Source organism: Phyllobates terribilis, unplaced genomic scaffold (assembly GCF_046119375.1).
Source record: "Phyllobates terribilis strain yellow unplaced genomic scaffold, ASM4611937v1 Scaffold_1__5_contigs__length_1240528914, whole genome shotgun sequence".
In the NCBI taxonomy this organism is placed as follows: domain Eukaryota; kingdom Metazoa; phylum Chordata; class Amphibia; order Anura; family Dendrobatidae; genus Phyllobates; species Phyllobates terribilis.
In genome coordinates, this window is record NW_027362761.1 from 1,126,928,755 (window position 1) to 1,126,955,343 (window position 26,589).

At 44.1% G+C, this 26,589-nt stretch overlaps 1 protein-coding gene across 2 annotated transcripts in view; it reads right to left on the minus strand.

Moving 5' to 3' along the window:
* Nucleotides 1-26,308, minus strand: part of NCAPG (non-SMC condensin I complex subunit G) — a 45,040-nt gene extending 18,732 nt beyond the window's left edge. The window contains exons 1-13 of one of the 2 annotated variants that reach the window (XM_073646993.1): nt 26,065-26,308; nt 17,430-17,636; nt 14,570-14,798; nt 13,429-13,574; nt 13,249-13,333; nt 12,983-13,175; nt 11,970-12,119; nt 10,455-10,595; nt 8,967-9,090; nt 7,678-7,767; nt 5,392-5,571; nt 5,195-5,305; nt 3,711-3,830 (exon numbers count right to left, since the gene is read on the minus strand). In XM_073646993.1, the coding sequence (XP_073503094.1) occupies nt 3,711-3,830; nt 5,195-5,305; nt 5,392-5,571; nt 7,678-7,767; nt 8,967-9,090; nt 10,455-10,595; nt 11,970-12,119; nt 12,983-13,175; nt 13,249-13,333; nt 13,429-13,574; nt 14,570-14,798; nt 17,430-17,636; nt 26,065-26,175 (1,887 nt within the window). In that variant the 5' untranslated portion in view covers nt 26,176-26,308. Of the gene's footprint in view, nt 1-3,710; nt 3,831-5,194; nt 5,306-5,391; nt 5,572-7,677; nt 7,768-8,966; nt 9,091-10,454; nt 10,596-11,969; nt 12,120-12,982; nt 13,176-13,248; nt 13,334-13,428; nt 13,575-14,569; nt 14,799-17,429; nt 17,637-17,728; nt 17,827-26,064 lie in introns of those variants that run through there. The other variant, XM_073647001.1, reaches the window with a different exon arrangement.
* Between the last annotated feature and the right edge of the window lie 281 nt (nt 26,309-26,589).

Genomic DNA, 26,589 nt, shown 5'->3' on the forward strand with positions numbered 1-26,589 from the left:
CTATAAAAGGTGCACCATCTGTATTACGGTTTTCAATTGCCACTTTATGCACTTTTTAGAACTACTCACTGACGGAGATGTTGCGTCCGAATGCTCCATTTCAGACCCTGTATCACTGATCGGGGGGCATGGCTTGCTGCTGCTCAACACCTCCTTCCTCAGATCAGTGTGTAGGGCTTGCTTGTTATGCAAGCCAATCCCGTGACAAAGCCTGTGTAAGGTGTGTGACAGTTTGGACTACCATGACTTTTTCTGCTCAGCTTCCGCTACTTCCCCTGTGCTCACTGCCTGCTTTTTCACAGCTTGTATGTGACATTCATAGCTTCCATACAAGCTGTGGATGTGCAGGCTGGGAGCGCAGACCAAACCACATCTGTACAGATTATACACGAACATAGCACAGTCTGTGCTCCCAGACTGCACCTTCTCAGCTTGTATGTAACATGCCATGGTTCTCGCTCTCCTTCCCCAGTTCTCACTCCATGCTCCTTGATACATCACACATGAGCTGTGGTTGTGCAAGATGGGAGTACAGAACCAGTCATGTCAGTATGTCACATACAAACTGTGATGAAGCAGGCAGGGCAATGGACAATAATATGGATATGAGCCTTAAAAATTGTTTGGGAGATTATGTTGATATAAATATATTTTAACCCCTTAATGAGCAAATTTTTTAAATCTGACTACTGTCAGTTTATGTGGTAATAACCCTGGAATGCTTCAACATATCCCAGTGATTGAGACTGTTTTTTCGTTACACTGTACGTTAGTGGTAACTTTAGGCTGATATGCTTTGTGTTTATATATATGTAGAAAAAAAAACAGAAATTTGATAAGTTTAAAAAAAATGCGCAATTTTAAAATTTTGAATGATTATTAGGGATGAGCGAGTATGTTTTGTTAACCCTTTCGCCGAGTATACTCGGCCGAGCACCAAGTATTTATAGCATGCTCGGGCTTTAAGTTTTCATCGCTCCGTGAACATGATTTGCGACTGCTTGACAGATTTAATACATGTGATGAAAGCCTGTTTTTCCAGCATTCCTCACATGTATTAAATCTGTCAAACAGTCGCAAATCATGTTCACAGAGCGACGAAAACTTAAAGCCCGAGCATGCTATAAATACTCGGTGCTCGGCCGAGTATACTCGGCGAAAGGGTTAACAAAACATACTCGCTCATCACTAATGATTATCCCTTTAGTCCAGATAGTCCTTGCACACAAAAACATTAATAAATAACATTTCACTCATGTCTGCTTTACATCTGCACCAAAAAGGTTTTTATTTTTTTTAGCATTTTAGAAGGTTTAAAAATGTTGAAGTAATTTTTCATTTTTTCAAGGAAAAGTGCCGTTGGGGGTCCTATCTATATGAAAAACCCCAAAATTGATATTTTAAAAACAGCAGTCAACATATTCAAAACTGCTGTCAGGTAGTTTATTAACCCTTCAGGTGCAGTTCAGGAATTAATGCAAAGTGACATGACAAATGAAAAAAAGTTATTTTTATTACCTAAATGTTGCTAACTTCTGAAAAGGTCACTATATCTGGCAGACTTCAATGACGTTATTTGGCCGTGAATTGCCATGGCACACATCAGGAACCACACAATCATAATCTCAATGTGCCGATGGGGTTAAAGATGAAGCTCCCACCCTGTTAACCCCTTTATGACATGTGCCGTAATAGTACGACATATCCCCTGTTTGGTGCAGGCTCCGGCACTGAGCCCGCACCTTTCCGTACACGTCAGCTGATCAATAGAGATGACATGTGCCCCCAATAGCTGCAGGTGGAATCGCGATCCACCCGCGGCTGTTAACTAGTTAAATGCCGCTGTTAATCCCTGACAGCGACATTTAAATCCCAATTTCGCGGAAGTCATTGGGACCGCCCATCGGCGACCCCGTCACATGACCGAAGGTCGCCGATGGGTTGGCATGACAACCCAGGAGACCCCTGCGGTTGTCATTGCCAGATTGCTATGAGCGCCGCCCAGCGGTCGGCGCTCATAGCAAGTGAGCAATTCTGTTACACACAGGCGTTTGGGTAGCCCCTGATGTGCATAAACAGCGGAAACCCCCCACAAGTGACCCCAATTTGGAAACTAGACCCTTCGCCCTCAAGGATTTTATCAAGGAGTATAGTGAACATTTTGAGCCCAGAGGTACGACAGAATTTGATAACATTAGGTCATCATATTGAATAAGTTGTCATTAGTCTTGAGTGCAAGTGCTCGCTACTTGAGTTTGCATCGGGTACGCACCATGTATCACGGATTCTCAAGTCCCTGCCCCGAATGGTTCACGATTGTTAGACACCCAAAAAAACAAGCGGGGATTCCTCGTGCATGGCAGGCAATCCCCGCAAGGTTTTTTTGGCTGTATTTCCAAAATGGGGTCACTTGTGGGGGGGTTTCCACTGTTTAGGCGCATCAGGGGCTCTCCAAACGCAACATGGCGTCCGCTCTCGATTCCAGCCAATTTTACGTTTAAAAAGTCACACATTGCTCCTTCTCTTCTGAGCCCTGCCGTGCGCCCAGTGTGTTTTCCCCACATATGGGGTATCGGCGTACTCCCGAGAAGTAGCACAACAGTTTTTTGGGTCCATTTTCTCCTCTTACCCTTGTGAAAATAAAAGAAAATTGGGGCTAAAAGATAATGTTTGTGGAAAAAGTTAGATTTTTTTTTATTTTCACGGCTCAATGTTATAAACTTCTGTGAAGCATCTGGGGGTTCAAGGTGCTCACCACACATCTAGAGAAGTTCCTTGAGGGGTCTAGTTTCCAAAATGGGGTCAGTTGTGTGCGGTTTCCGCTGTTTAGGCACATCAGGGGCTCCCCAAACGAGAAGTGGTTTCCGCTAATTATTCAACCAAATTTTACTTTCAAAAAGTCAAATGGCGCTCCTTCCTTCCGAGCCCTGAAGTGCGCCCAAACAGTGGTTTTCTCCCCACATATGGGGTATCAGTGTGCTCAGGAGAAACTGCCCAACAAATTTTGGGGTTTATTTTTTCCTGTTACCATTGTGAAAATAAAAAAATTTGGGTCTAAAGTAACATTTTTGTGAAAAAAGCACCTGAAGGGTTAATAAACTTCTTGAATTTGATTTTGAGCACCTTAAGGGGTGTAGTTTTTAGAATTGTGTCACTTTTGGGCTTTTTTGTCATAAAGGCCCCCTCAAAGTCACTTCAAATGTGATCCCTAAAAAAAATGGTTTTGTAAATTTTGTTGGAAAAATGAGAAATCGTTGGTCAACTTTTAACCCTTATAACTTCCTAACTACAAAAAATTTTGATTCCAAAATTGTGCTGATGTAAAGTAGACATGTGGGAAATGTTATTTATTAACTATTTTATGTGACATCTCTGATTTAAAGGCATGAAAATGACAATTTTGAAAACTTGTCTTTTTTTTTCACAAATAAACGCAAGTGATATCGAAGAAATTTTACCACTATCATGAAGTACAATATGTCACAAAAAAAAAATCTCAAAATCAGGGGGATCCGTTGAAGCATTTCAGAGTAATTATCTCAAAGTGACAGTGGTCAGAATTGTAAAAATTGGCCTGGTCATGAACGTGCAAACCACCCTCGGGGGGTAAAGGGGTTAATAGACACCTTTATAGGTTCCCCAAGAACCAAGCAGCTGCAAATCTTGTCACAAAATGCCCCGCGCACCCCAGTACTTCATAAGAGTCTCACCTGTAACAGCAGGGTCAGGTGCTGCTGAGCAAAATCTTTATTTTGTAACGCACAGCATCCCATACATAAGACGGCCATGTTTCTCACAGATGGTTGAACATTGGTTATGCCTGGCAGGATCTGTTAAAAAGCAGCAAAAAGCCAATTAAAATCAGTCAACATGTAACAGAGACTGAGTTAGATAAAGGAAAATATTAAACATACATACATTATATATATATATATATACACACACACACACACACACACACACTTTTCTTTTACAAAAATGTGGGACATGTATTCAGGTATGCCGTATTTTCCTGGAGTAGCCGCGGGGCAGGAGAATTGTAACATTACTGTAGGATTAGGCTGCAAAACGTTTGTTTATAGTCTGTTTCCATAGAAACACAAGGGTTTGCACAAGGCCAATTTGACACATCTGTGTTCCATGGTCCGTGTGCAGACTACGATGTCTCCTGACCCAAGCTGTATGTACGCTGATGAGCTCGGGTCAGGAAACCCGTGGCCAGTCTGCGCATTGTGGTCCGCCCTCTGACCGCGAAACATGAATGTGTGAAAATGGCATAAGAACTGTCGGCAAAAAACTAAGCGGCATTTCTAATTACAACCATTTTTTTTCTGTGTATAAAATGAACTATGCAAAGAAACAATGCCATGAAATTTGTTTTGGGTAAAACCTGTGTAATTGTAGGGTAGGTGCATTAATATACTCACCGATCACAGTCTTCTCCTGTTCCCAGTGGGCCCTAGGCCTCTGCTGGGTCAAGTGACGGCCATTCCAACTTGCCGGCTCACAGTGGGCTGTGTGAGAGCTGGATGTCGCTGTACAATGCAAGTCTATGGAGTCTCGGTGTGACGCACATAGGTGTGCATGTAAGCCGGCAAGTCGGAATTGCAGTCACATCACCCAGCAGAGGACTGAAGAAGACTGCAATCGGTGAGTATATTATTGCCCGATCGCCGCTCCATCTATCCCATATGGGGCTGCCGAGCGTTGCACTCCGCTTTTTAATCGCAACCCCGATAGAGAATGAATGGAGTGGTGGTCAGGGTATCTGATCAGTAGTGCCATTTTGTATAGCGTGATAAAAAAAAATATAAAGTTCTTCGGCGGGATAAAAAAAAAATGTCCAAAATTGCCGGTCAATGCTGATCACAGCGGTGGGACTCCCACTAATCAGTAAGTTATCATCTATTCAATGGAGGAGAGGTGGTGATGTGCCATTGAAACATGTTAAGCTTTTAATTGCTGGAGAAAGAAAAAAACAAAACAAACAAACCACTTTTACATTATAAAAGCCATGATAAGCAATTAAGCTATTCTTCGTTCTGCTGTCAATCATGCATCATTCTCCATTACCAGTATGACTTATGCCGCATGTGAACGGCCGTGATATCAGAAACAATTATTTACCATCACCGCAACCACAACGGAAATGAATTTAATCCCAGACAATGACCCCGCCAGAGCAAACACTTACCAGTGACTGAATAATCTCATTCAATGTTCCTCCGAGTCCTTTAGAAAGGGAGATCTGCTTCAGCAGCTCATTGCACATGATCAGGCACTTCAGAAGCGTTTCAGGGTCATTCTGTAGGAGAAATTAACGCTTTAGCAGCAGAGTTCAGAGCTAGTAGCAATAAAAAAAAAAAAAAGCACACCGAAAAGAAAGCAAACCTTTTCCACTCGGACTTCTTTAAGCTCTGGCTCTTCTGCCTCTTTAATCAGCTGGGCCTTTAATTTGTCCAGCTCTGCCACGTTTTCCTTTAGTTCAGAGGCCTGGCTGAAGTCTTGTGAATTTATGGCTTCTTCTAACGCTTGCTTGGCTTCGTTGAGCTTCACTTTTACCTCCGCGATCTGCATTATGGAGCACATGATGTATGAAGAGTAACCCCCAGCATTAACCCAACAACTTCAGTGGGCAAAATAAGTATTTGATACACTGTTGACTTTGCAAGTTTTCCCACCTACAAAGAATGGAGAGGTCAGTAATTTTTATCGCAGGTACACTTCACCTGTGAGAGACAGAATCTAAAAAGAAAAAACAGAAAATCACATTGTATGATTTTTAAATAATTAAATTGCATGAAATAAGTATTTGATCACCTACCAACCAGAGAGAATTCTGGCTCTCACAGACCTGTCAGTTTTTCTATAACAAGCCATCCTACTCTGCACTCATCTGTATTAATTGCACCTGCTTTATACAGGTAACGAGTTCAAAGACACCTGTCCACACACTCAATCCCACTTCAACCTCTCCACCATGGCCAAGACCAAAGAGCTGTCTAAGGACACCAGGGACAAAATTGTAGACCAGCACAATAGGCAAGCAGCTTGGTGAGAAGGCAACTGTAATTCAAAAAAAAAATGGCAGCACTTCGTTATGGATCTTGGCGCACTTGGAAAACGACAATCCATAGAAACAAATCAATCAATTGACAAAAAGCCTGGGATAGGCTGAAACATTTTGTCATATGGATCTTCATTAAAGAGCATTAATATACACGTGAGTGCCAGGATTCATTTGTTTCTATGGCGAGAAGGCAACAACTGTTGGAACAATTATTAGAGAATGGAAGAAACACAAGATGACTGTCAATCTTCCTCATTCTGGTGCTCCATGCAAGATCTCACCTCATGGGGTAAGGATGATTCTGAGAAAGGTCAGGAATCAGCCCAGAACTACACGGGAGGACCCAGTCAATGACCTGAAGAAAGCAGAGACCACACTCTCAAACATTACCGTTAGTAACACACTACGCCATCATGTATTAAAATCCTGGAGGGCACGCAAGAACTCCAGCACATGTCCAGGCCCGCTAGAAGTTCGCCAATGACCATCTGGATGATCCAGAGGAGACATGGGTGAAGGTCATGTGGTCAGATGAGACCAAAATAGAACTTTTTGGTATCAAGTCCACTTGCCGTGTTTGGAGGAAGAAGGACGAGTACAATCCCAAGAACACCGTCCTAACCGTGAAGCATGGTGGGGGAAACATCATACTTTTGGAGTGCTTTTCTGCAAAGGGGACAGGACAACTGCACCATATTGATGGGAGGATGGATGGGGACATGTATCGCAAGATTTTGGCCAACAACCTTCGTCCCTCAGTAAAAGCATTGAAGATGGGTCGTGCCTGGGTCTTCCAACGTGACAATGACCCGAAACACACAGCCAGGGCAACTAAGCAGTGACTCCGTAAGAAGCATTTCAAGGTCCTCGAGTGGCCTAGCCAGTCTCCAGACCTGAACCCAATAGAAAATCTTTGGAGGGAGCTGAAACTCAATGTTGCCCAGCGACAGCCCCAAAACCTGAAAGATCTGGAGAAGATCTGTATGGAGGAGTTGGCCACAATCCCTGCTGCAGTGTGAGCAAACTTGGTCAAGAACTACAGGAAACGTCTGACCTCTAATTGCAAACAAAGGTTTCTGTACCAAATGTCAAGTTCTGTTTTCTATTGTATCAAATACTTATTTCATGCAATAAAATGCAAATTATTTAAAAATCATACAATGTGATTTTCTGGTTTTTATTTTTAGATTCTGTCTCTCACAGGTCAATTGTACCTACAATAAAAAATTGCAGCCCTCTCCATTCTTTTTAGGTGGGAAAACTTGCAAAATTGGCAGAGTATCATATACTTATTTCCCCCACTGTATATTGTAAAGGGGATCCTACAGTATACATGACTGATTTCTATATGTGAGGTCTGCCCTCTACAACACCCGTGATCTGCAAGTCGTGAGGGCCGCAGAAGCCAGCATGGCAACGTCCGAATGTATGAAGCGGTGCGTCTGCCCCCAATACCTTTACTTCCAAGACAGTACGCCCGCCCCACCTCCCCCTATAATCAGGACTCCTGTCCCCTCCCTTACTCCCAAAATCAAGGCACTCCCACCCTTTGGGTACCCCTTCACCCAGTAAATATATTCATTTCATAATTTGCTTGCCCAACGTACCTGTACTTGCAGTTTTCTAGATTCTGCGACATCCGGTGGGTTATCCACGGTGACAATTGGCTCTCGCAGCTCAGAAATGATTTCTGCCACCTATTAAACAAGGTTTTATAGTGGAACAACAACTACACCCCATAAATTATTTCAACAACTTCCCTCATTAACACCATATAAAATCTACAAGCAAAGAAAAAAACAAAAAGCCATACAGGCCACGTTATAGTATTTATAGAAAAAAAAATTATTCTGTATGGAGGACTGTGTGGGGCCATTATTCTGTACAGAGGACTATGTGGGCCCATTATTCTGTACAGAGGACTATGTGCAGCCCATTATTCTGTATGGAGGACTAAGTGGGGCCCATTATTCAGTACGCGACTTTGTCCAAGTTTTCCATTTTGGCCCTTTGTGTGTTTGAGTTGGACATCTGTTCTAGAGGATTGCACCTCTAATCCAGTACGTGATGAAGCAAGCATGCTCTTACTTTCTCCATAGTCAGCTGTGACCAAAGGAGGGGAGAGGGAAGCGGTCGCTGATTGGCTGCAGGACTTACGTGGCAGAATAAAGTCACACGAGCCCCGGGAGAGCCAGTGCTGGCATCACTGAAACGGTGCCCGCAACGGAGGCGAGAACAGGCCGGTTTTATTTTATATGGGGACAGGATTGAGAAGGTGACGTCCGAATAGTGGACAACCTCTATAACCATCATCAGGGTATGTGCACCCATTAAGTATTTGCTGTAGACATTTTGAAATCAAAAACTGTCTCTTGGCAGGAAAAATGCTGAATATGAAACATGCATATTTTCCCATTCATTAGAATGGTTGAAGAACGATGCAAAAATGCTGAAAACTGACAAGCTACAGATATGAAACTGCTTCACATCTGCAAAGAAATAATGAGCAACGTCTGTACAAGACTTGCAAAATTTTATTCCCTTTACTGGGAAAGTAATACACAGCAATCAAAAACCACCAAAACATGATGTAAAAATATACCCTTATTTTCTTTTCACCCTCTGTCGATTAAAGCTAGGTTTACACGTATTAGAACCTGATATTTTTTTCTGACATTTTTACGGTGCTCCTTTATCTGCTAAAATTAAGTACACAAAAACATCCCATTCTAGTCCGCGGGGCGCAGAGGACTTTGGGTCCATTATGAAAGGACTGGTCAGGATTAAAGAATGGAAAATATTCTTGGTTGTGAAAAAGTGAAGAAATATAAAGAAAAAAAAAAAAAAAAAAAAAACAGACACAAGAATCCAGATCAGTAAGTCACGTGCTACGTACGGTTAGGATTCTGCGGTCGTCATCTTTGAGAATGTCGAGCAAGATGGCCACAAGAGAAGATACGAAGGAGGTCGGTACATTGGGCATGATTAGTATCTCCTGCAGGATGGTAAGGAGACGTTTCCTGTAGAAAATAAATAGATTATGCTGTCTGTTAAGGAAGGTTATAAAAAAAAAAAAAAAAAAGCAAGCTCTCACCCTCCGAGTTTTTTGGCACCAGCAATGATGTCACGTCGACCGTGCTGCAGCCAATCACTGAGCTCAGGGGCCTGTGCCGCCTACATCAGCAGAGCCGCTGAGCTCAGTGACTGGCTGCATCGCTGTCGACATGCTGTCACCGCTGCAGCCTATACATAATCACCAGAGAAGAGCTGGAGAGACACTGTTGGACCAGGAGAGGGGGAAGTAAAGTTAGGATTTGTGTTTGTTTTTACAGCGAACTGAGCAGAGAGGGGATGTCCAGTGAAAAGAAGCCATCACCTATTAAAGAAGTTGTCCAGTACTTTTTTTTTTCCCCCCAGAATGTATCCCCCTGGGGCCCCTAAGACTTCTTGTAAATAATCTGTTGCTGATAACGCCTGTGAGCGGCGCTATCCTTGGCCGCTCACAGGTATCAAGTGACCCTGCGCGGACGTCATGACAAGTGAGGCGTGACTAAGCACTGTGGCCCCCGTGATGGATGCCAGGCTGTGGGTGGGGTTACCCCCCCCCCCCCCCCCCCGCGTCACACCCAGCGCACGCTTTACCAATGAATGGAGAGAAGCATAGCGTGCGGTGGATGCCGGGTGTGACGTGGGGAGGGCGTAACCCCGCCCACAGCCTGGCATCCACCGTGGAACTAGGAAGATCATGACCCCCGGCTGCTTCCAGCACTTGTCGTGACATCGCATTGACCAGACATTGTCAGCAACAGAAGGCATTTACAAGTTGTCTTAGGGGCCCCGGGGGAATACATGGGGGGGTGGGGGGGGGGGGGGATTATAAAGTAGTGAACAACCCCTTTAAAAAGGACATATATTGGTTAGGGTCTGACTGCTGGGACCCCCACCAAAGTTGAAATGTTATCCCTGTAAGGTCATGTTCACACGTTCAACACACGTTTAGTATTTTACATCACTATGTGTAAGCCAGAATCAGGAGTGGAACAATCAGAGGAAAGGTATAATAGAAACACGTCACCACTTCTGCAGAAGTACTGATCGCTGAAACCTCCACTGATCTGTAAAGCAAAGTATCAGAAGCGCTCGGCCAGACTCACATACTTTTTTATAGATTTACCCCCCCTTATATAATGTGCATATTGGACATAAAGCGTCACCGTTTAGCTGCCATTTTCAGTCAGACTTTATACAATTGGCAGAAATTTTAATGATTGATTTCTGTAGAATGCGCACATTTACTGGACGGGTGTAACATGGTCACAAGTAACAGGACATCAAGAAGTGGTGGGAAGGTGCCGTGACCACACCGGGGAGAATGGCGACCTACCTGCCTCCCTCCTCACTGGTGTCCAGGGAGCCGATGAGCAGGATCAGCTGCTGGCCGATGAAGGCTTTAGTCATCAGGTCTTCAATTCTTGTCATATCGGCCATCTCCTGCTCAGCGAGAACAGGGAGCGTCCGGAGATAGCTGCAGTGAGGCAGACATCGGATAATGATTATTACTTCTAGAGTAAAACACACAGATAACACCCAGCTCCGCATCCTGATGACAGGCACAGCTTTGCACTTCAGTTAAATTTACTATAAAGATACAAAAAAACAAAAACAATGCACCCTCCAGTAAAAGGATACGGAGACTCAACAAGCAATTTTTGAACCCTTCAATATTTAACTCTACTTCTATCAAAATGGGTAAATGAAAATGTGTATGTTTTTTTTAAAGCACATTTTAGAAGCACATGTAAATTACGCACATACAAAATTAAACACTAAACAGGGAGAGTGAGAGATAGCAGAGTGTGTACATACACACACACACATTGTATATATATATATATATATATATATATATATATATATATATATATATATATATATATATATATATATATATATATATATATATATATATATATATATATATATATATATATATATACACATACACACACACACACACGTAGTGAGTGAAAGTCAAAATTGCCGTTTCTTGGCTGCTGTAACAGTGCAAAAAATTTGCAATGGGAGGCGATTAAAGACATCAACATCAGCTCAGGGCACAAAAACACAAGCCTTTATGCAGCTCCATCACCTGAAAATTGAAGATGTTACGGCCCTCTGAAAATGGCGACAATAAAAAAAAAAAAAAAAAAATGTGGCATCACCATAATCATACTGATGAGAATTATATTGCCAGGTCAGTTTTACCACATGCAATGTACACCATAAAAACAAATCCCCCAAAAATCAATGGAAAGCAAGGAGAGCAGAGGAAACAGATGTCACTTGGGGGGGGTGGGGGGGGGGGGGGAGGGATTGTCTATGCTTGCCGGGCTATCCCCTTGCAATGCGCACTGACAGTGCACTCTTTGCCGGCTTGTTTCTTCTCATCAGAGTCGGTGAGGGAATGCACTGTCACTGTGCATTGAAAAGAATAGTGCACGGTGACAAGGGAGCTTGTCCTGAGCATACGTCGGAATTGACAACGGATGTGTGCTCAATACAGCAGGGACTACTCCAGCCCTTGGGATGACGCTTCTTTTCAGGTAAGGGGCAGAGGCTGTGACAGTGAATGTAGCCTCTGCCCTCTGATGGCGACTCATTTGAGTATCCCAGCATGCACTGGGGACTCTCAAAAAAAATGTCATCAAACTGGAAGTAAAAAAATAAAGTAGTTTGAGCAGGACGGTGGGGAACTTTTACTTAAAGTATATTAGAAAAGTGTTTAGATTATTACAGTAGATAGACATTTAGGATTAAAATCAATATTAGTTTCAGATCACCCCTTTAAGTAGCTAATCTGTAATGAATTTAATAAAAACAAAGACAAAATGAACTTCACCTCAGCAAATACTCCACATACACCGCTGGCTCAGGTAAAATCTGCTCAAGTGCAGCCTCCCCCTCATCAGCTTTGGACTTGAAGTATTCACAAAGTGCTTTCCAGTACAAGACATTTTCTGGACTCAAAGTGTCCAAAGGGATCAGTTTCCTAAGGAAGAAAGAAAATGTGATCAGAAATCCCACCCACACAACACTGCGCCCACTCCATACACGGCAGGTCCTCTGAGACCACGTTGACAGCAGCACTTATGCTCCTTTATGAGCCCTCACACATATTGGACGCACATGTACAGCCTGCTTTTGGGAGGGGGTGGCTTATAAGTAAAATGAAAAAAAAAAATTTAAAACTTAGAGGTTAGAATTATCTTCAGCTTCCCATTTCATAAATACAAAAAAAGAATATTTGGTACTGCTGCGTCTGTATCATAACCAACATATAGTTCATTTAACGCACAGAAACAAAATAAGTTTGGTAACGTAATCGCATTGACTTAAAGAATCATGTTCACGGGTCATTCTTACCACATGTTGAACACTGTAAAAATGAACCCTTAAATTATTAGTGTCTTTTTTTGTTTTCTAGTACATTATATTGTAAAGTAAATGGTGTAAAACTCTCTGAAAGTTGCATCAACAGAACAATAAAATGACTCATAGAAGGATAAACCAAAAGAACAAAAATAGAATTTTGCTCCAATGTGAGGGTGTCCAATAGATCGCCTGTCAGTCACGTCTATTTTACATTATAAAAAAAAAATATATCATCATTTCTTTGAACGCTATCTGGTGCCGTTCCTCTGATAATCCTAATAAAAAATAAAAATGAATAAATTGACAACTGGGCGTTATTAGTCGGAGTGTGTCCTTATAAAATGGAATTGCCCAAATATATAACTATTCAGGAGGAATGACAGAGGAACGTCTAAACGCAGAGCTCTAAATAAAGGTGAATTCACTATAACAGACTTGCCAGAAATGTCCAAATTTAAAAAAAAAATAAGTAATTTTTACCTTTCATCAATGTTTTTACACTTCTCCACAAGTTCACTGACAGAGGAGAGAGCGAACATTGTGTTTAGGGCAGAAACGGCGACTTCTGAAGAATTCTCCACATCCAGCCGGTGAAGCAGCTCCAAGACGTTCCCCTCTGTGTACTTCAGCCACGACTGCAGTAGCTTCTTCTGCATGATTTCCTTTACTGCCGCTGTGAAGCAAGAAGCGTTAAAGTAACCGCCATATAGGAACCGGACAACACGCACAGCTTTCACATCACTCACCGGAGCGGTCGTTCAGCCCCAGCTGCAGGAGGTTCACCCTCTGTGCGATCGTCAGTGCCCTTATGTGGACCTTTTCTGCTAAGACCTATGTATGATATCAGGAGTAAACACATCACCTGGCAAATTCAATCTGTACAATAGATTAGCCATATGCTGAACTATCAGCAACACCCTCACTACCTGGTACGCCAGCTTCCTCACAAGCTCCTTCACATCCTTGGTCCGGCCGACAATCTTTGGTAGAGTCCTGGCAGATGGAGCGATGCACGACAACACGGCTCTCCGCACTTCTGGGTTCAGGTCGTTTTCCAATAGATGCATGTAAACTAGAAAACAAAGGAGATGTAAGGGCCCAAAAGGCGAGTGAAGAGAGTCATTGCGGAAAATCGATCTAAATCCAAAGTGAAAGCTCAGCCTATGAGTTAAAAAAAATGTGTATGTATGTATGTATGTTCCTACTATGGACGTGTATGGCATCTCCATAAGATATGACAAACGTCTGCAGATCTCACCTCCAAGCTCTGCATCTATGCCGAGAATGGGTCCTATGACCCACATGGTAAAGGGCTACAAGGGATGAGGTGGAATATTCTGTGTGTCTGTAGACATCAATGGTAGAGAAAGTAAGGAAACCAGCAGGTACCTGGGGAGCAGCGGTACCAGTGGAGAGGCCAGGGATCGGTAAGCGAGTATGTGACATTTGCTGTTTTTAGACCACTCTTTAGACCCTTCATGAAGCTTTAATTTATGGAGGTTCCAAATGAGACTCAGCCCCCAAATCAACTTCTAAAATAAAATCACAGATGATACCATTCATGCAGATGATATCACAAGAGACACATATGGAACAGTAATAGGATGGTATAACTGTCTGATAGGTGCTGGACCCTAACCCATCTCCAGAATAGTGGTCTCCCAACTCCCTGTTCTCACCATCAGGGAGTGGAGAAGGGGGGGCGCACTGGTGGGCCCCTCCCCCCACGTGGCGCACCGGTCGGCCCCTCACCCCCACCCGGGTGGCGCGCCGGTCGGCCCTCTTCTTCCACTACTACTGTGAGCTTGAAATACAGGCGGGAAAACACTTATCCATGTTAGGAACGCTGATAAGAAATGAATGAGACGCATGTGTCGCCATCTCTCCCCTCACTTGTTGCCATGAACCAATAGGAACAGGAGATTGGGAGACCACTATTCTGGAGATAGGAGCGAGTCCTAGAGCTGGCACCAGCACCGATCAGACATGGATGGCATATCCCATTGGTACCACGTAAATGTCTCTGGTGAGACGAGCCCATATAGACCAGCATCACTTAATTCTTACCATTGATAACTGGGCAGTTCACATCACTTGGGTCCTGGAGCCTGGCCAGAGCCAACACTGCCTGGATCCGAACATTGGGCACTCTGTCTGTTACGCGAATAAGCATGGCATCGTGGATCTTATCAAACAAATCGTCGTCAATCAGAGCATTTTCTGGCAGGTTTACCAACAGCTTATAGATCAGCTGGCAAACTCTAAACCTCACTGCCATGCTGTTGGCAGCGTGAGACTGAAAGAATGAAAAAAAAAAAAATAAAATTTATAATTGCCGAGATACAACATAGAAGTATTACATCTGCATAAAGTGTAAGTACATGGACATAATACACAAGCTGCTATTGTTCTGTGCCTTTCCCATATCACCACCGCCATCTAGTGGCCATGTAGTGTCATAACAAAACAGGAAAGAATTATGTACTGGAGTTTAGAATCAAGAAAGATTCTCATTTCCAGACATTAAAAAGGGTTAGCCCTGCTCAGATCGTTTCAGTATTGGTAGCTGAGCGGAGAAGGAACATCACATCTACAGATACCTGCCGGGACACGTGTGCGGGCAGCAGGTATTGTGCACCGCTCCCAGTCATGGCTCTGTAGTCTGATCCTACGGTCAGATCACCTTACAGTTATGAATTTCATGTGTTCGCAAGAAAAATGCACGTTAGTAAGATTTGGGTGACAAACACAAAAGGATTAGACCAGGCAACTTACTCTGAGTCCGGTACACAGGCCGCAGAGGACGCGACACTAAACTGAGGTTTTTAATCAAGAGCATTTGTCACGTTAAATGCTTATTCGCATCTATGGGAAATACAGATTGTGGAGTATGAAATCAGCCACTGGATGGAGCCGCGTGTCAGCTATGAAAGGCCGAGATGGGAATAAGCCTTCAGTTTATTAGTACAGTCACTAGATTTCACAAGACAAAACGCACATTATTAAATTGATATGGCTGTTGTACTTACTGTGAAAATCCATATCAGAATGGGTGTCTGATTCTTTTTGAAAGTTTTCCCACTTAATGTTAAAATTAACATTTTATGAGTCCAGTTCGATTAGGGCTCATAAAAAGCCATTCTGATGTGGATTTTCAAAGTAAGTACACAAGCCTCATCAGGTATTCGATTTAGTTAAAGAAGAATCCCATTAAAAGGGGTTTTCCGGGACTTTGTAAAATAAATAAATGTGTCTAAACACTAACAGGCAGGTAGTTGCTACGTGCATGCCTGGCGTATTTCTTCGTCGTCACAGACAGCTCCAGCGGACGCTGCTGACGTCACGTCGACAGAGTGCCGGGTTCTTTTCTGCTCTGTCGACAGGGCATGACTGCCAACATCATGCTGATTGACAGACAGCGGGCCAAGCGTCCCTCTGTCTGCGTGTAGGTGGGTGGGCGTGCGTGTACGTAGGTAGGTGGGCGTATATAGTCGTTTTTACAATGCAAGTCTATGGTTGGTGCCTCGTTCTGACGCTCCATAGGCTTACATTGTAAATGCCACTGCTGGGTCACATAGAGCGCAGCTTGATCCCAAGAGTGTCAGACATCAAGGGTCTCAGAAAAGAAGCAGAACAATGCTGGATACCGGAGAAGACTGCGATTGGTAGGTGTATTAAAAGGAACCTGTCACCAGGTTTTTGCTACCTCATCTGGGAGCAGGATAATGTAGGAAAAAAGGACCCCAATTCCAGTGATGCATTGTTTAGTTTACTGGGTGCAGCTGCTGTGATACAAATCAGTTCTTAGATGTAGCAGAGCTCAGAAAGACGCCCACACCACAGCTTTCTGTGTACATTAGCATCTTACTGTCAATACACAATCAGTGTTGGGGGCAGGTTTGGGCGACTTGACACTTGGGAGCTAGTCTGGGAGTGATAATCTCCTGCTGATAAAATGTTCATTGTATTGAAACAACAGCACACAGCCTCATAAGTGACACATCGCTGAAATCAGTGCCTCAGCCCTCATCTCTTACTGTCCTCAGATTACATAGAAAAAAACCTGCTTACTGATTCCCTTTAACAAGCCGACAGTACATTACACTAACATTTACACAGGTTTAGGGGGAAAAAATTCAAAGGAGTGCTTCTTTTATAATGTATACAGGTTATACTGTGAAATTTGGCAACAGATCTGCTTGAACAATAAAAATACACAAAGCTGATTGTCCTAGCTGCTTAAATTTTGTACTTTGCAGCATTCAAACAAAAATGTAGGAGCAGCAATATTGTATATAAACAGATTGTACAAAGAAGTGGAATTTACAGAGAGAGAAATAACATAGAAAACAGGAGTAACCTTTCATAGACAATGCCTTATGCCAGAGCTACACTGCAACGAATGGCTGCTACTGCCATAGCATCATGAAAGCCACTTGGCATTGTTTACATCATATAAGCACTGCAGCCAATCAGCAGCCACTGATTGGCTGCAGCCTTCGCTGTTCTATGAGTGGACGGCCACCGTACAGAACTCCGATCAGTGCCTGCTATCGCTGCGGTGTATGACGCACAATGTCATGTGATTGTCGGGGAACACATCACAGACATTTTTATTATTTTTTCCAATCTTAATGATATCCATTGGGGACGTTCAGTACAGCTTGTCCTGTAATGGACAGCCCCTTTAAATAGGGGAAATGGCCAACAGCTGAGCTGTCTATCTGGCTTCATCAGATTGCTGTACAGTACCATTATGTAAGTGATCAGTGCACGCTCCATGCACCAGGCTATGTATTGTAGCCCCTACATTGCTCTGCACCAGCCCCTGCATACTGCTGTGTAGTAGTCAGGCACCGTTTACCATAAAACGCAATCCCATACAGAGGGATATGGAGTAACAAAGCGAAGCAGTGCTCACACCAACCTGAAGAAGGAAGTTAAAGAGGTAATTCACAGGGGAGTTCTCTTCATCCATTTCATCCTCCTCCTCGCTGTCACAGTTGTGGAACGATGTTACAAACTTGGCCACAAAATCCATCACCCTTTCTACGGCCGGCTCCCTCCTGTACACTATTAAAGGGTACTTCAAGTAATGGACGAATTCCTCAAGGAAAATAGACTTATCTTCAATCTATAACATAAAAGTCAGAACAAATAAGATCACTTAAAATTAAAAAAAACTGGAAATATTACACACAAAAAAAACAAAAAAAAAACACACACTTTGCTTGCCATTAAAGGGCGTGTTGCTTATCAAAACTGCTGGATCCTAGAGGACAGGTCAGCCATCTACAAGGTGTACGGAGCCTCCGGACCTCCTCCTGATGGCAAACGTTTAGGGAGAGAAAATCTGCCATGTTACAGCTGGCTTTCCCTCAAAAAAAATGCAGGGTAAATATTAAATCGACATTTTCTCAATTTTAAAAAATAGGGGACCCAAAAAAATAAAATAAAAACTATAATTCAATTATACCAAGTATTACAGAGCAGTTTTTGCTAGAAATCTAGTGCAAAATGGTTTGAAGTGTTGCAAAACTGTTGCACAACTCAGTGGCATAAACTAGTGCAGAAACGTCCCCTCCATCTCATGGACTGCAGTACATGAGGACCTGACAAAGTCATTAAGAGGAGCTCACTGATAATACATGTGGTGCCGCTCAGCGAGTCTGTGGTACAAACCGCCAGCCTTGATGAGTCAGGTCTCAGGTTTCCACTTAGTCCAGAGCTCCAACATAACAGATGTGCACAATGCAGTCGTGAAAGCCGACAACACTTTACCACTTCTGGCACAAGTTCTTTCTCACTGTCCACAAGCCAAATGGTTTAGTTTCATGAGACTGATCAATGTGTATGACAACCGAGGGATATCACATGACTGATGCAGACAATCACTGATTGGCTGCAGCTTTGATGTTCTGTCTGAGCCACAAGAGTCTCAGCTCCCTCTTCCTAACCACGGTTGCAGCTGATCACGTGATACCCATTACGACCTTCCAACTACTAACGGTGTCAAATTCATTAAATGTTTTTTTTCCCCGTGAAAACAAAACAATTTTAAACAATAATTTAGCAACACAGTCCCATTAGGCCACACGCCAAGATCCTTTGCTTGCCACTTCACCCAGGACAGCATGTTACCTGGGCAGTGCAGGGGGCAGTAGAGCAGGGGGCGGCTTCACAGCTAATTTTGTACAAGTAAGCCTGCCCCATCCTTCTATGAACAGTCAGAGAAGGAGGCTGGTTTAGCTATAGAAATGACCATGCAAGCCAGCCCCCTTTCTTACACAGCTCCAGTCAAGCACTGACAAAAGAAATGTTGTAGAGCAAAGTGACCAGAACCCCAGGATAGAGTGACTACTAGAGGTTGCTCCTGGGCTAACACAACTATCACAGTACATTGTCTACCTTACTATTTGAAGATCATTTATCTTTTTCCCCCCTCACTGGAAGACACTTTTACAGGGGTTGTCCAGCTCCACTTAGGTGCCAGTAATTTTGCGTCTACACATTCCTGCATCATTCACTTCCCAATGTGGAAGCTAGTGGTGCCGGACAAGTCCTTCAAAGCGCAGCACGGCGGCTCAGTGTACACTGTAGCACTGCAGTACTGAGTTCAAAACCCATCAAGGTAAACATCTGTAAGGAGTTTGTATGTTCTCCCCTGGTTTCCTCCCACACTCCAAAGACATACTTTGGGCTCAGTCTAAATTCCTTATCCAATGGGGACAGTGATGATGTCTGTAAAATGCTGCAGAATATGATGGCGCTATATAAGTGATGTAAAAACTCACATATTGACAAGTCATAAATATGAGAGGCGACACCCCCACGGACCAGCCGATAGCTGCCACGGCTAGTGGTTTTACAGAGCTCCTTACTGTGCTAACACTCGCCTGCTGCAGATGGAGAACAGACATTCACTATGTCTTTGGAGTGTGGGAAGAAATCCAGGCAAATACGAGGAGAAAACACAGATTTTCCTTGCAGATGTCGTCCTTGGTGGGATGTGAACTCAGAACACCAGTGCTGCAAAGTAACAGTGCTAACCACTGAGCCACCGTGCCGCAACTATTATATATAATTTTTTCATACATGTATACAAACACTTGGCCATTTTTTTTTTTAAATGTATGTTTACAGAAAACCAAAAAGGCATTTCTCTCTGCAGTCTCGGCTACATACGGGTAATGTGATCAGGAGGCGACATATGAGTATTCATGGGAGATGCAGTCACTGAAGTATGACCACCTACTCTACTGGCCCCCTGCTGCTCCTGCCGGGCCAAAATGGGACTTGTGACTCCCCAGGGCGGCCGACTGACTATAAGTTGTCAACCTGTGAAACTGACTCAAAACATGAGAGTAACAGGGATCTTAATTTTTTTTTAAAAAATACTATTTTGCGATTGCTTCTTATTGTATTTTTTGTGGAATTGTGGTGACCAAATTTGTTTTCTCTTCTAGGCCATAGTCACACGATTGTATAGCATTGGATGCAATATGCTAGTGACCCTCGGCTCCAGCTCGGCTGCGAGTGTGAGCAGTGTCATGGCTCTGTGCGCTCATTCTCTCTCATGACAGAACCGCAGCACAGCAGTGGAGGAGACAGAGAAAGTAATTTCTCCATCTCCTCCATTGCCGATGTCTGCAGAAATCGCACTGCACTCAAGTGACATCCGAGTGCAGTTCAATATTTCACACACACCCATAGACATGTATGGGTGCACATAATACAATTCTCGCTGCCATTGTTTTTGCATGCCGAATCGGCGTGAGAATATAATGACATATGTGCACTGCCCCATAGTGTTACACTGGCCAAGTACAATCCATTTTTTTTTTTTTTTTTTAAATCGGGTATGCACTTGCCCAATTTATTCACTCAAGTGAGTGAGCCCTTGTAGTTTTTACAGATTGGGATAATTTTAGATTTCAATAGATCGTACTTTTGAACACGTCTTTATTGTTAACTAGGGTAAAGGAGGGAGTGATTACAATTTTTATCTGATGATGCTTCGTTTGAGCATCCCAGTAGGCAATAGCATTCTCAAATGAAACCTCATCAAAAGGAAGTAGAAAACAAGAAAAGCTGTTCATGCAGTTAAAGCACCACTCCAGCAGTTGTTTTTTTGTTTTTTTTAGTTCACTCCTGGAGTGGCACTTTAAACCTCACTCAGCTGCCCCAGGCACATTCTCACCCTCCGGCGCCTCCATCTGTTCTCACAGCTGCTCCAGTCCGTCTCCTGCAGTTTGTCACCTGCTGACTGCTCCAGTGTTTGCTGGAGGAGCTGGAGGTCACTATTCAATGTAAGTCTATGAGAGCCTCGCTCTGGACTCTCATAGACTTACTGTAGATTGAAAGGCTGTAACGTAGCGCTCACAAGATGGCGTTAGGGGACCGGAAAAACTGGGAAGATGCTAGAAGGTGAGTATAAGACAGGGGGCAAGGGACTTGAGTTTAACCCCTTTAACCCCCAGGGTGGTTTGCACCTTAATGACCGGGCCAATTTTTACAATTCTGACCATTGTCACTTTATGAAGTAATTACTCTGGAACGCTTCAACGGATCTCCCTGATTCTGAGATTTGTTTTTTGTGACATATTGTACTTCATGATAGTGGTAAAATTTCTTCGACATCACTTGCGTTTGTGGGAAAAAAAAGGAAATTTGGTGAAAATTTTGAAAATTTCACAATTTTCAAAATTTGAATTTTTATGCCCTTAAATCAGAGAGATATGTCACACAAAATAGTTAATAAATAACATTTCCCACATGTCTACTTTACATCAGCACAATTTTGCAACCAACATTTTTTTTTTTTGTTAGGAAGTTATAAGGGTTAAAAGTTGACCAGCGATTTCTCATTTTTTCAACAAAATTTACAAAACCTTTTTTTTTTTTTTTTTTTTTTTTTTTTTTAGGGACCACCTCACACTTGAAGTGACTGAGGGGCCTTTATGACAGGAAATACCCAAAAGTGACACCATTCTAAAAACTGCACCCCTCAAGGTGCTCAAAACCACATTCAAGAAGTTTGTTAACCCTTCAGGTGCGTCACAGGAATTATTATTATTATAATGTGGAAGAAAAAAATTTAACATTTAACTTTTTTCACAAAAATGTTACTTTAGACCCCAATTTTTTCATTTTTGCAAGGGTCACAGGAAAAAATGGACCCCAAAATTGGTTGTACAATTCCTCCTGAGCACTCCGATACTCCATATGTGGGGGAAAAAAAACACTGTTTGGGCGCAAGGCAGGGTTCGGAAGGGAACTTTTTGCATGTAAAATTTGGTTGAATAATTAGCGGCCGTGAAGCATATAGGGCGGAGACTCGAGCATGTCACTCGAGCACCCGCGATACTCGGTACATACCCGAGCACCCGATGCAAACTCAAGTAGCGAGCACTTGCACTCAACACTAGTCACCATATCGTTATCATTTTTCTTTACTTTTGAAAAACCCAACCCTAGCACTAGAGTTTCATTTTTTACGCCGTTCCTCGTGCGGTATAAGTGATTAGACGACTTTATTCTTCGGGTCGGTGCGATTACAGCGATACCAGATTCATATCGGGTTTTAATGATTGACAGCTGTCACACACTAAAAGACGCTTTTTTTTTTGTTGCAAAGACTAGTTTTTGCATCGCCATATTTTGAGAGCAATAATTTTTCCATATTTCGGCCGACAGTCATGTGACGGCTTGTCTTTTGCAGAACAAGTTGACGTTTTTATTGGTACCATTTTCAGACATGTGACATTTTTTGATCGCTTTCTATTCCGATTTTTGCTAGGCAGAAAAAAATTAATTTTTTTCGTATCGCTTTATTCTGAGAGTTATAACTTTTTTATTTTTTTGCTGATGGAGCAGTATGGCGGCTTGTTTTTTTCGGGACAAGATGACGTTTTCAGCGGTATCATTTTTATTTACATTAGTCTTTTTGATCGTGTTTTATTCAATTTTTTGCTTGGCGGTATGATGATAAATAAAAAAGAAGCAAAAAACAATGTTTTTGTTTTTTTTACTGTGTTCACTGAAGGGGTTAACTAGTGGGACAGTTTTATAGGTCACGTCATTCCAGACGCGGCGATACCAAATATGTGTACTTTTATTGGTTTGTTTTTTTTTCACAATAACATTTATTTATGGGTACAGTAATTTTTACATTTTGAGGATTATTTTTTTTCCTTTTTATATTTTTACACTTTTTTTTTACTTTTACACTTTGTCCCACTATGGGACTTTCCCTTTTTGCAGGCTGATCGCCTGTATAGCATAGGGATGCAGCAGCATCTCTATGCTATACAGCCTGTCAGCGCTGCACAGGCAGAATTTACTTTGATCGCGCACTGCGCATGATCAAAGAAACTTCCTGCTGTCTGGTGACCCAGATGTCGTCATGATGACATCGGGTCAACATGATAACTTCCAGGACAGGGCACAGACAGCGCGGGACGCTGGAGAGGAGGTAAGTAAGCGGCGCTTACCTCCCCTTGCTCCCGGAATGCTGAAATCGACTTAGATCGCAGCATTTCGGAGGTTAATATGCCGGGAGCGGTGCAGGACCGCTCCTTGCACATAGCACCGATGTCAGCTGTGAGAATCAGCTGACACCAGGCGCCGATCGCCCCGCAATGCTTGTGTGTGGGAGCGATCCCGTGATGCGTAATAGTACATACCTGGTCCAATAGGCTCAGGTCAGTAAGACGTACTATTACTGATCAAAAAAACGCGCTGGAGTGGTGCTTTAATTTTTAATTCAAGTATATTAGAAAATCATTTTGATTATGGCATCAAATAGTTGGGGATTTAGGATGAGATTTAATTTGGATTTCAGACCACTGTAACATGCAAGAAAAAAAAAAGCTGACCCAAGTCCACATCATTGCTGGCTTTAGATGGTTGTCCATGACTAACGTTGATGGCCTAGCCTTAGGATAGGTCACCAATGTCTGATCGGTGGTGGTGCGACACCCCGCTGATCAGCTGTTCGGTGTTGGCAGACACCGGAACTGCTCATTTACTTAGCTGTTAAGTCTACTGTATAGTGGTCATGGCCGGTTATTGCACATATCCTACTGATTTAGATAGCAGGCAGATGTGCAGTACCGGCCACAGCCACTATACAGTAGATAGAGCAGCTCTGTAACTGGTCAGTCCTGGCCACGGCCAACTCCAAGAGCAGCTGATCAGAGGGGTGCCGAGTGTCACACCACCACCGATCAGACATTGATCACCTATCCTAAGGCCATCAATGTTAAAGTCATGGACACCTCTTTAAACCTGTTCTACATGCATTACTACCTCAATGATTTTTACTGTAACTACATACAACTTTAGTTACAGTGAAATGTGTTGCAGCCATATTCTGCAATGTGCAATCACTAACATTGTTTTCTTAAATAAAAGCTCCCAGTAGATATGTGTAAAAAACACTTTATACCATTAGTAGATTGCATAACAGACCTTTACTTTCAGTCATAGGGGCGGCGCTTTTTACTGGTTCAGTCACGGTCCTGTACAAAATTAGTCATGCCCACCGCATGTGATTGTTTGCAGTTACTGGCCTGATGTCACGGCAACCACCTAGCAAATCCCTCACAATGCCCATCCGCTCCCCGGGCATGCGCACTGACTCTGGGTGTACAGCCCCAGCTTCATATCAGATGTGGGCATGCTGCGGAGCTGCTGTGAGTTAGTGGCTATACGACATGCGAGTGTGCATGCTATGTGCGCCAAAGTGTCCTCTCTGGGGGCCGCTGCTGTCAATACAGTTCAAGATAAAAGGGTAAGCCTCCGGAGCATGCTTCTGATATGAAGCTGGGGCTGTACACCCAAAGTCAGTGTGCATGCCTGGGGAGCGGATGGGCAGTGCGAGGGATTTGCTAGGTGCTTACCGTGACGTCAGGCCAGTCACTGCAAACAATCACATGCGGAGGGCATGAATAATTTTGAACAGCGTGACTAACTGCCCCCCTATGGAAACGAGAGGTATGTGAGAGAATCCCCTAATGATATAAAGTGTTTTTCCACTTATCTACTGGGAGCTTTTCTTTGAGAAAACAATGTCAGTGATGCACATTACATACTAATACACTGGGGGCAGATTAAAGCCCCCGTCTCACATAGCGAGATCGCTACTGAGTCAAGGTTTTGGTGACGCAACAGCGACCTCACCAGCGATGTCGCTATGTGTGACACTTTGCAGCGATCAGGCCCCTGCTGTGAGGTCGCTGATCGCTGCAGAATGTCCTGGACCTTTTTTTGGTCGTTGCCCTTCCGCTGGTCAGCACACATCACTGTGTGTGACCAGCGGGAGCAGCGATCAGGCTGGTAACCATGATAAACATCGGGTTACTAGGGGCACACGCGCACTTAGTAACCCGCTGTTTATCATGGTTACCACTCTGCTACGGTGAGCGGTAACCTCCCGCTCACCATAGCAGAGTGGTAACCATGATAAACAGCGGGTTACTAGGTGCGCGTGTGCCCCTAGTAACCCGATGTTTATCATGGTTACCAGCCTGCTTCTGCTTCAGCAGGCTGGTAACCAGGACATCGTGGAAAGATTCTTTCCACGATGTCGCTGCTCCCCTGATCGTTGGTGAGCCTGCCTGTTTGACAGCTCACCAGAGACCACATAGCAACGATCCCTGACAGGTCGTATCGTTGTCGGGATCGCTGCAGCGTCGCTAAGTGTGACGGGGCCTTTATAGACAAAAAGGACATGACAGGTTCCCTTTACGCTGCGTGTGTGGTCACATATCATAGTTACTCTGTAAGAGCCTGGAACGCGTCTCCAAGTATTTATTCTTAAGAATCAGAATCTTGTCCAGCAGATATCACAGCACTGACTGATGCAGAAAGGACGTGAACAAACAATATCAGATATTAGACAGTAACAGGTCAGCAATAACCAGCAGTGAGCGGCCTGCACAGGAGCGGACACTGAGGAAAAGCATCACCAGATGCCTGTACAGGGGTAATGAGGCCCCGGCTTTACAGTCAAAGCACTAGAATGAGAACAGTGGGAAAAGTAGTGCTGTGTGCAAGAAGAGCCAGACTGCCCATACTAGGTGGGGCCCCCGCACCCAGAGCCGCCCTGCAGCTGGGGCCCCCGCACCCAGAGCCACCCTGCAGCTGAGACCCCCCGCACCCAGAGCCGCCCTGCAGCTGAGACCCCCGCACCCAGAGCCGCCCTGCAGCTGAGACCCCCCGCACCCAGAGCCGCCCTGCAGCTGAGACCCCCCGCACCCAGAGCCGCCCTGCAGCTGAGACCCCCCGCACCCAGAGCCGCCCTGCAGCTGAGACCCCCCGCACCCAGAGCCGCCCTGCAGCTGAGACCCCCCGCACCCAGAGCCGCCCTGCAGCTGAGACCCCCCGCACCCAGAGCCGCCCTGCAGCTGAGACCCCCCGCACACCAATACAGGGTTATTCCTGCCCGCCCCCTATAGGCAATGAGTGGTGTTCCCCTGTAATTCTATCACTGCGCCTATGTACAGTCACCATATGATATGTCCAGCAGGAGCATCAGATGACGGGGTCTCCGCACCCACCTTGTCATAGGTGACTCTCAGGCCGGACACCAGCTTGGGGATATTCTGGTGAGGCTTCTGCGCCAGGTCCAGGGCCAGTTTTATCTGGAGCCCTTTCTTCTCCACCGTCATGTTTGCAATCCGTGTATCAGAGCCCGTTATCACCGCGACACAACGACACGAACTCCGTTACACCACAACCCGCCAGCTTTCAAACTCTGCGCCTGCGCAGTGCGCACAGTGGAATACTAAACGTCTGTCACGTGATCTGATCACGCCACGCTACGTGCTCTGCCGGCGCGTTCCCGACTTGGTAGGAGTTATGCGCTTGCGCAGCCGTCCCGCCGTTGTAAATAGTGTTCTTTTTGCGCGACGTTTCTCTGGCAGTGACGGAAACTGCTTTACGGCCGTCACCTGGACATCACGGTGTTTGACTTGAACTTTATTTTTGGAGATAGCGATTCTGCCACAGGGGGTCAAACCTTTCAGAAGGGATTTATGTGCCAAGCACTGGTATACAGGCAGGGTGCCCCAAAGTCATTGGCA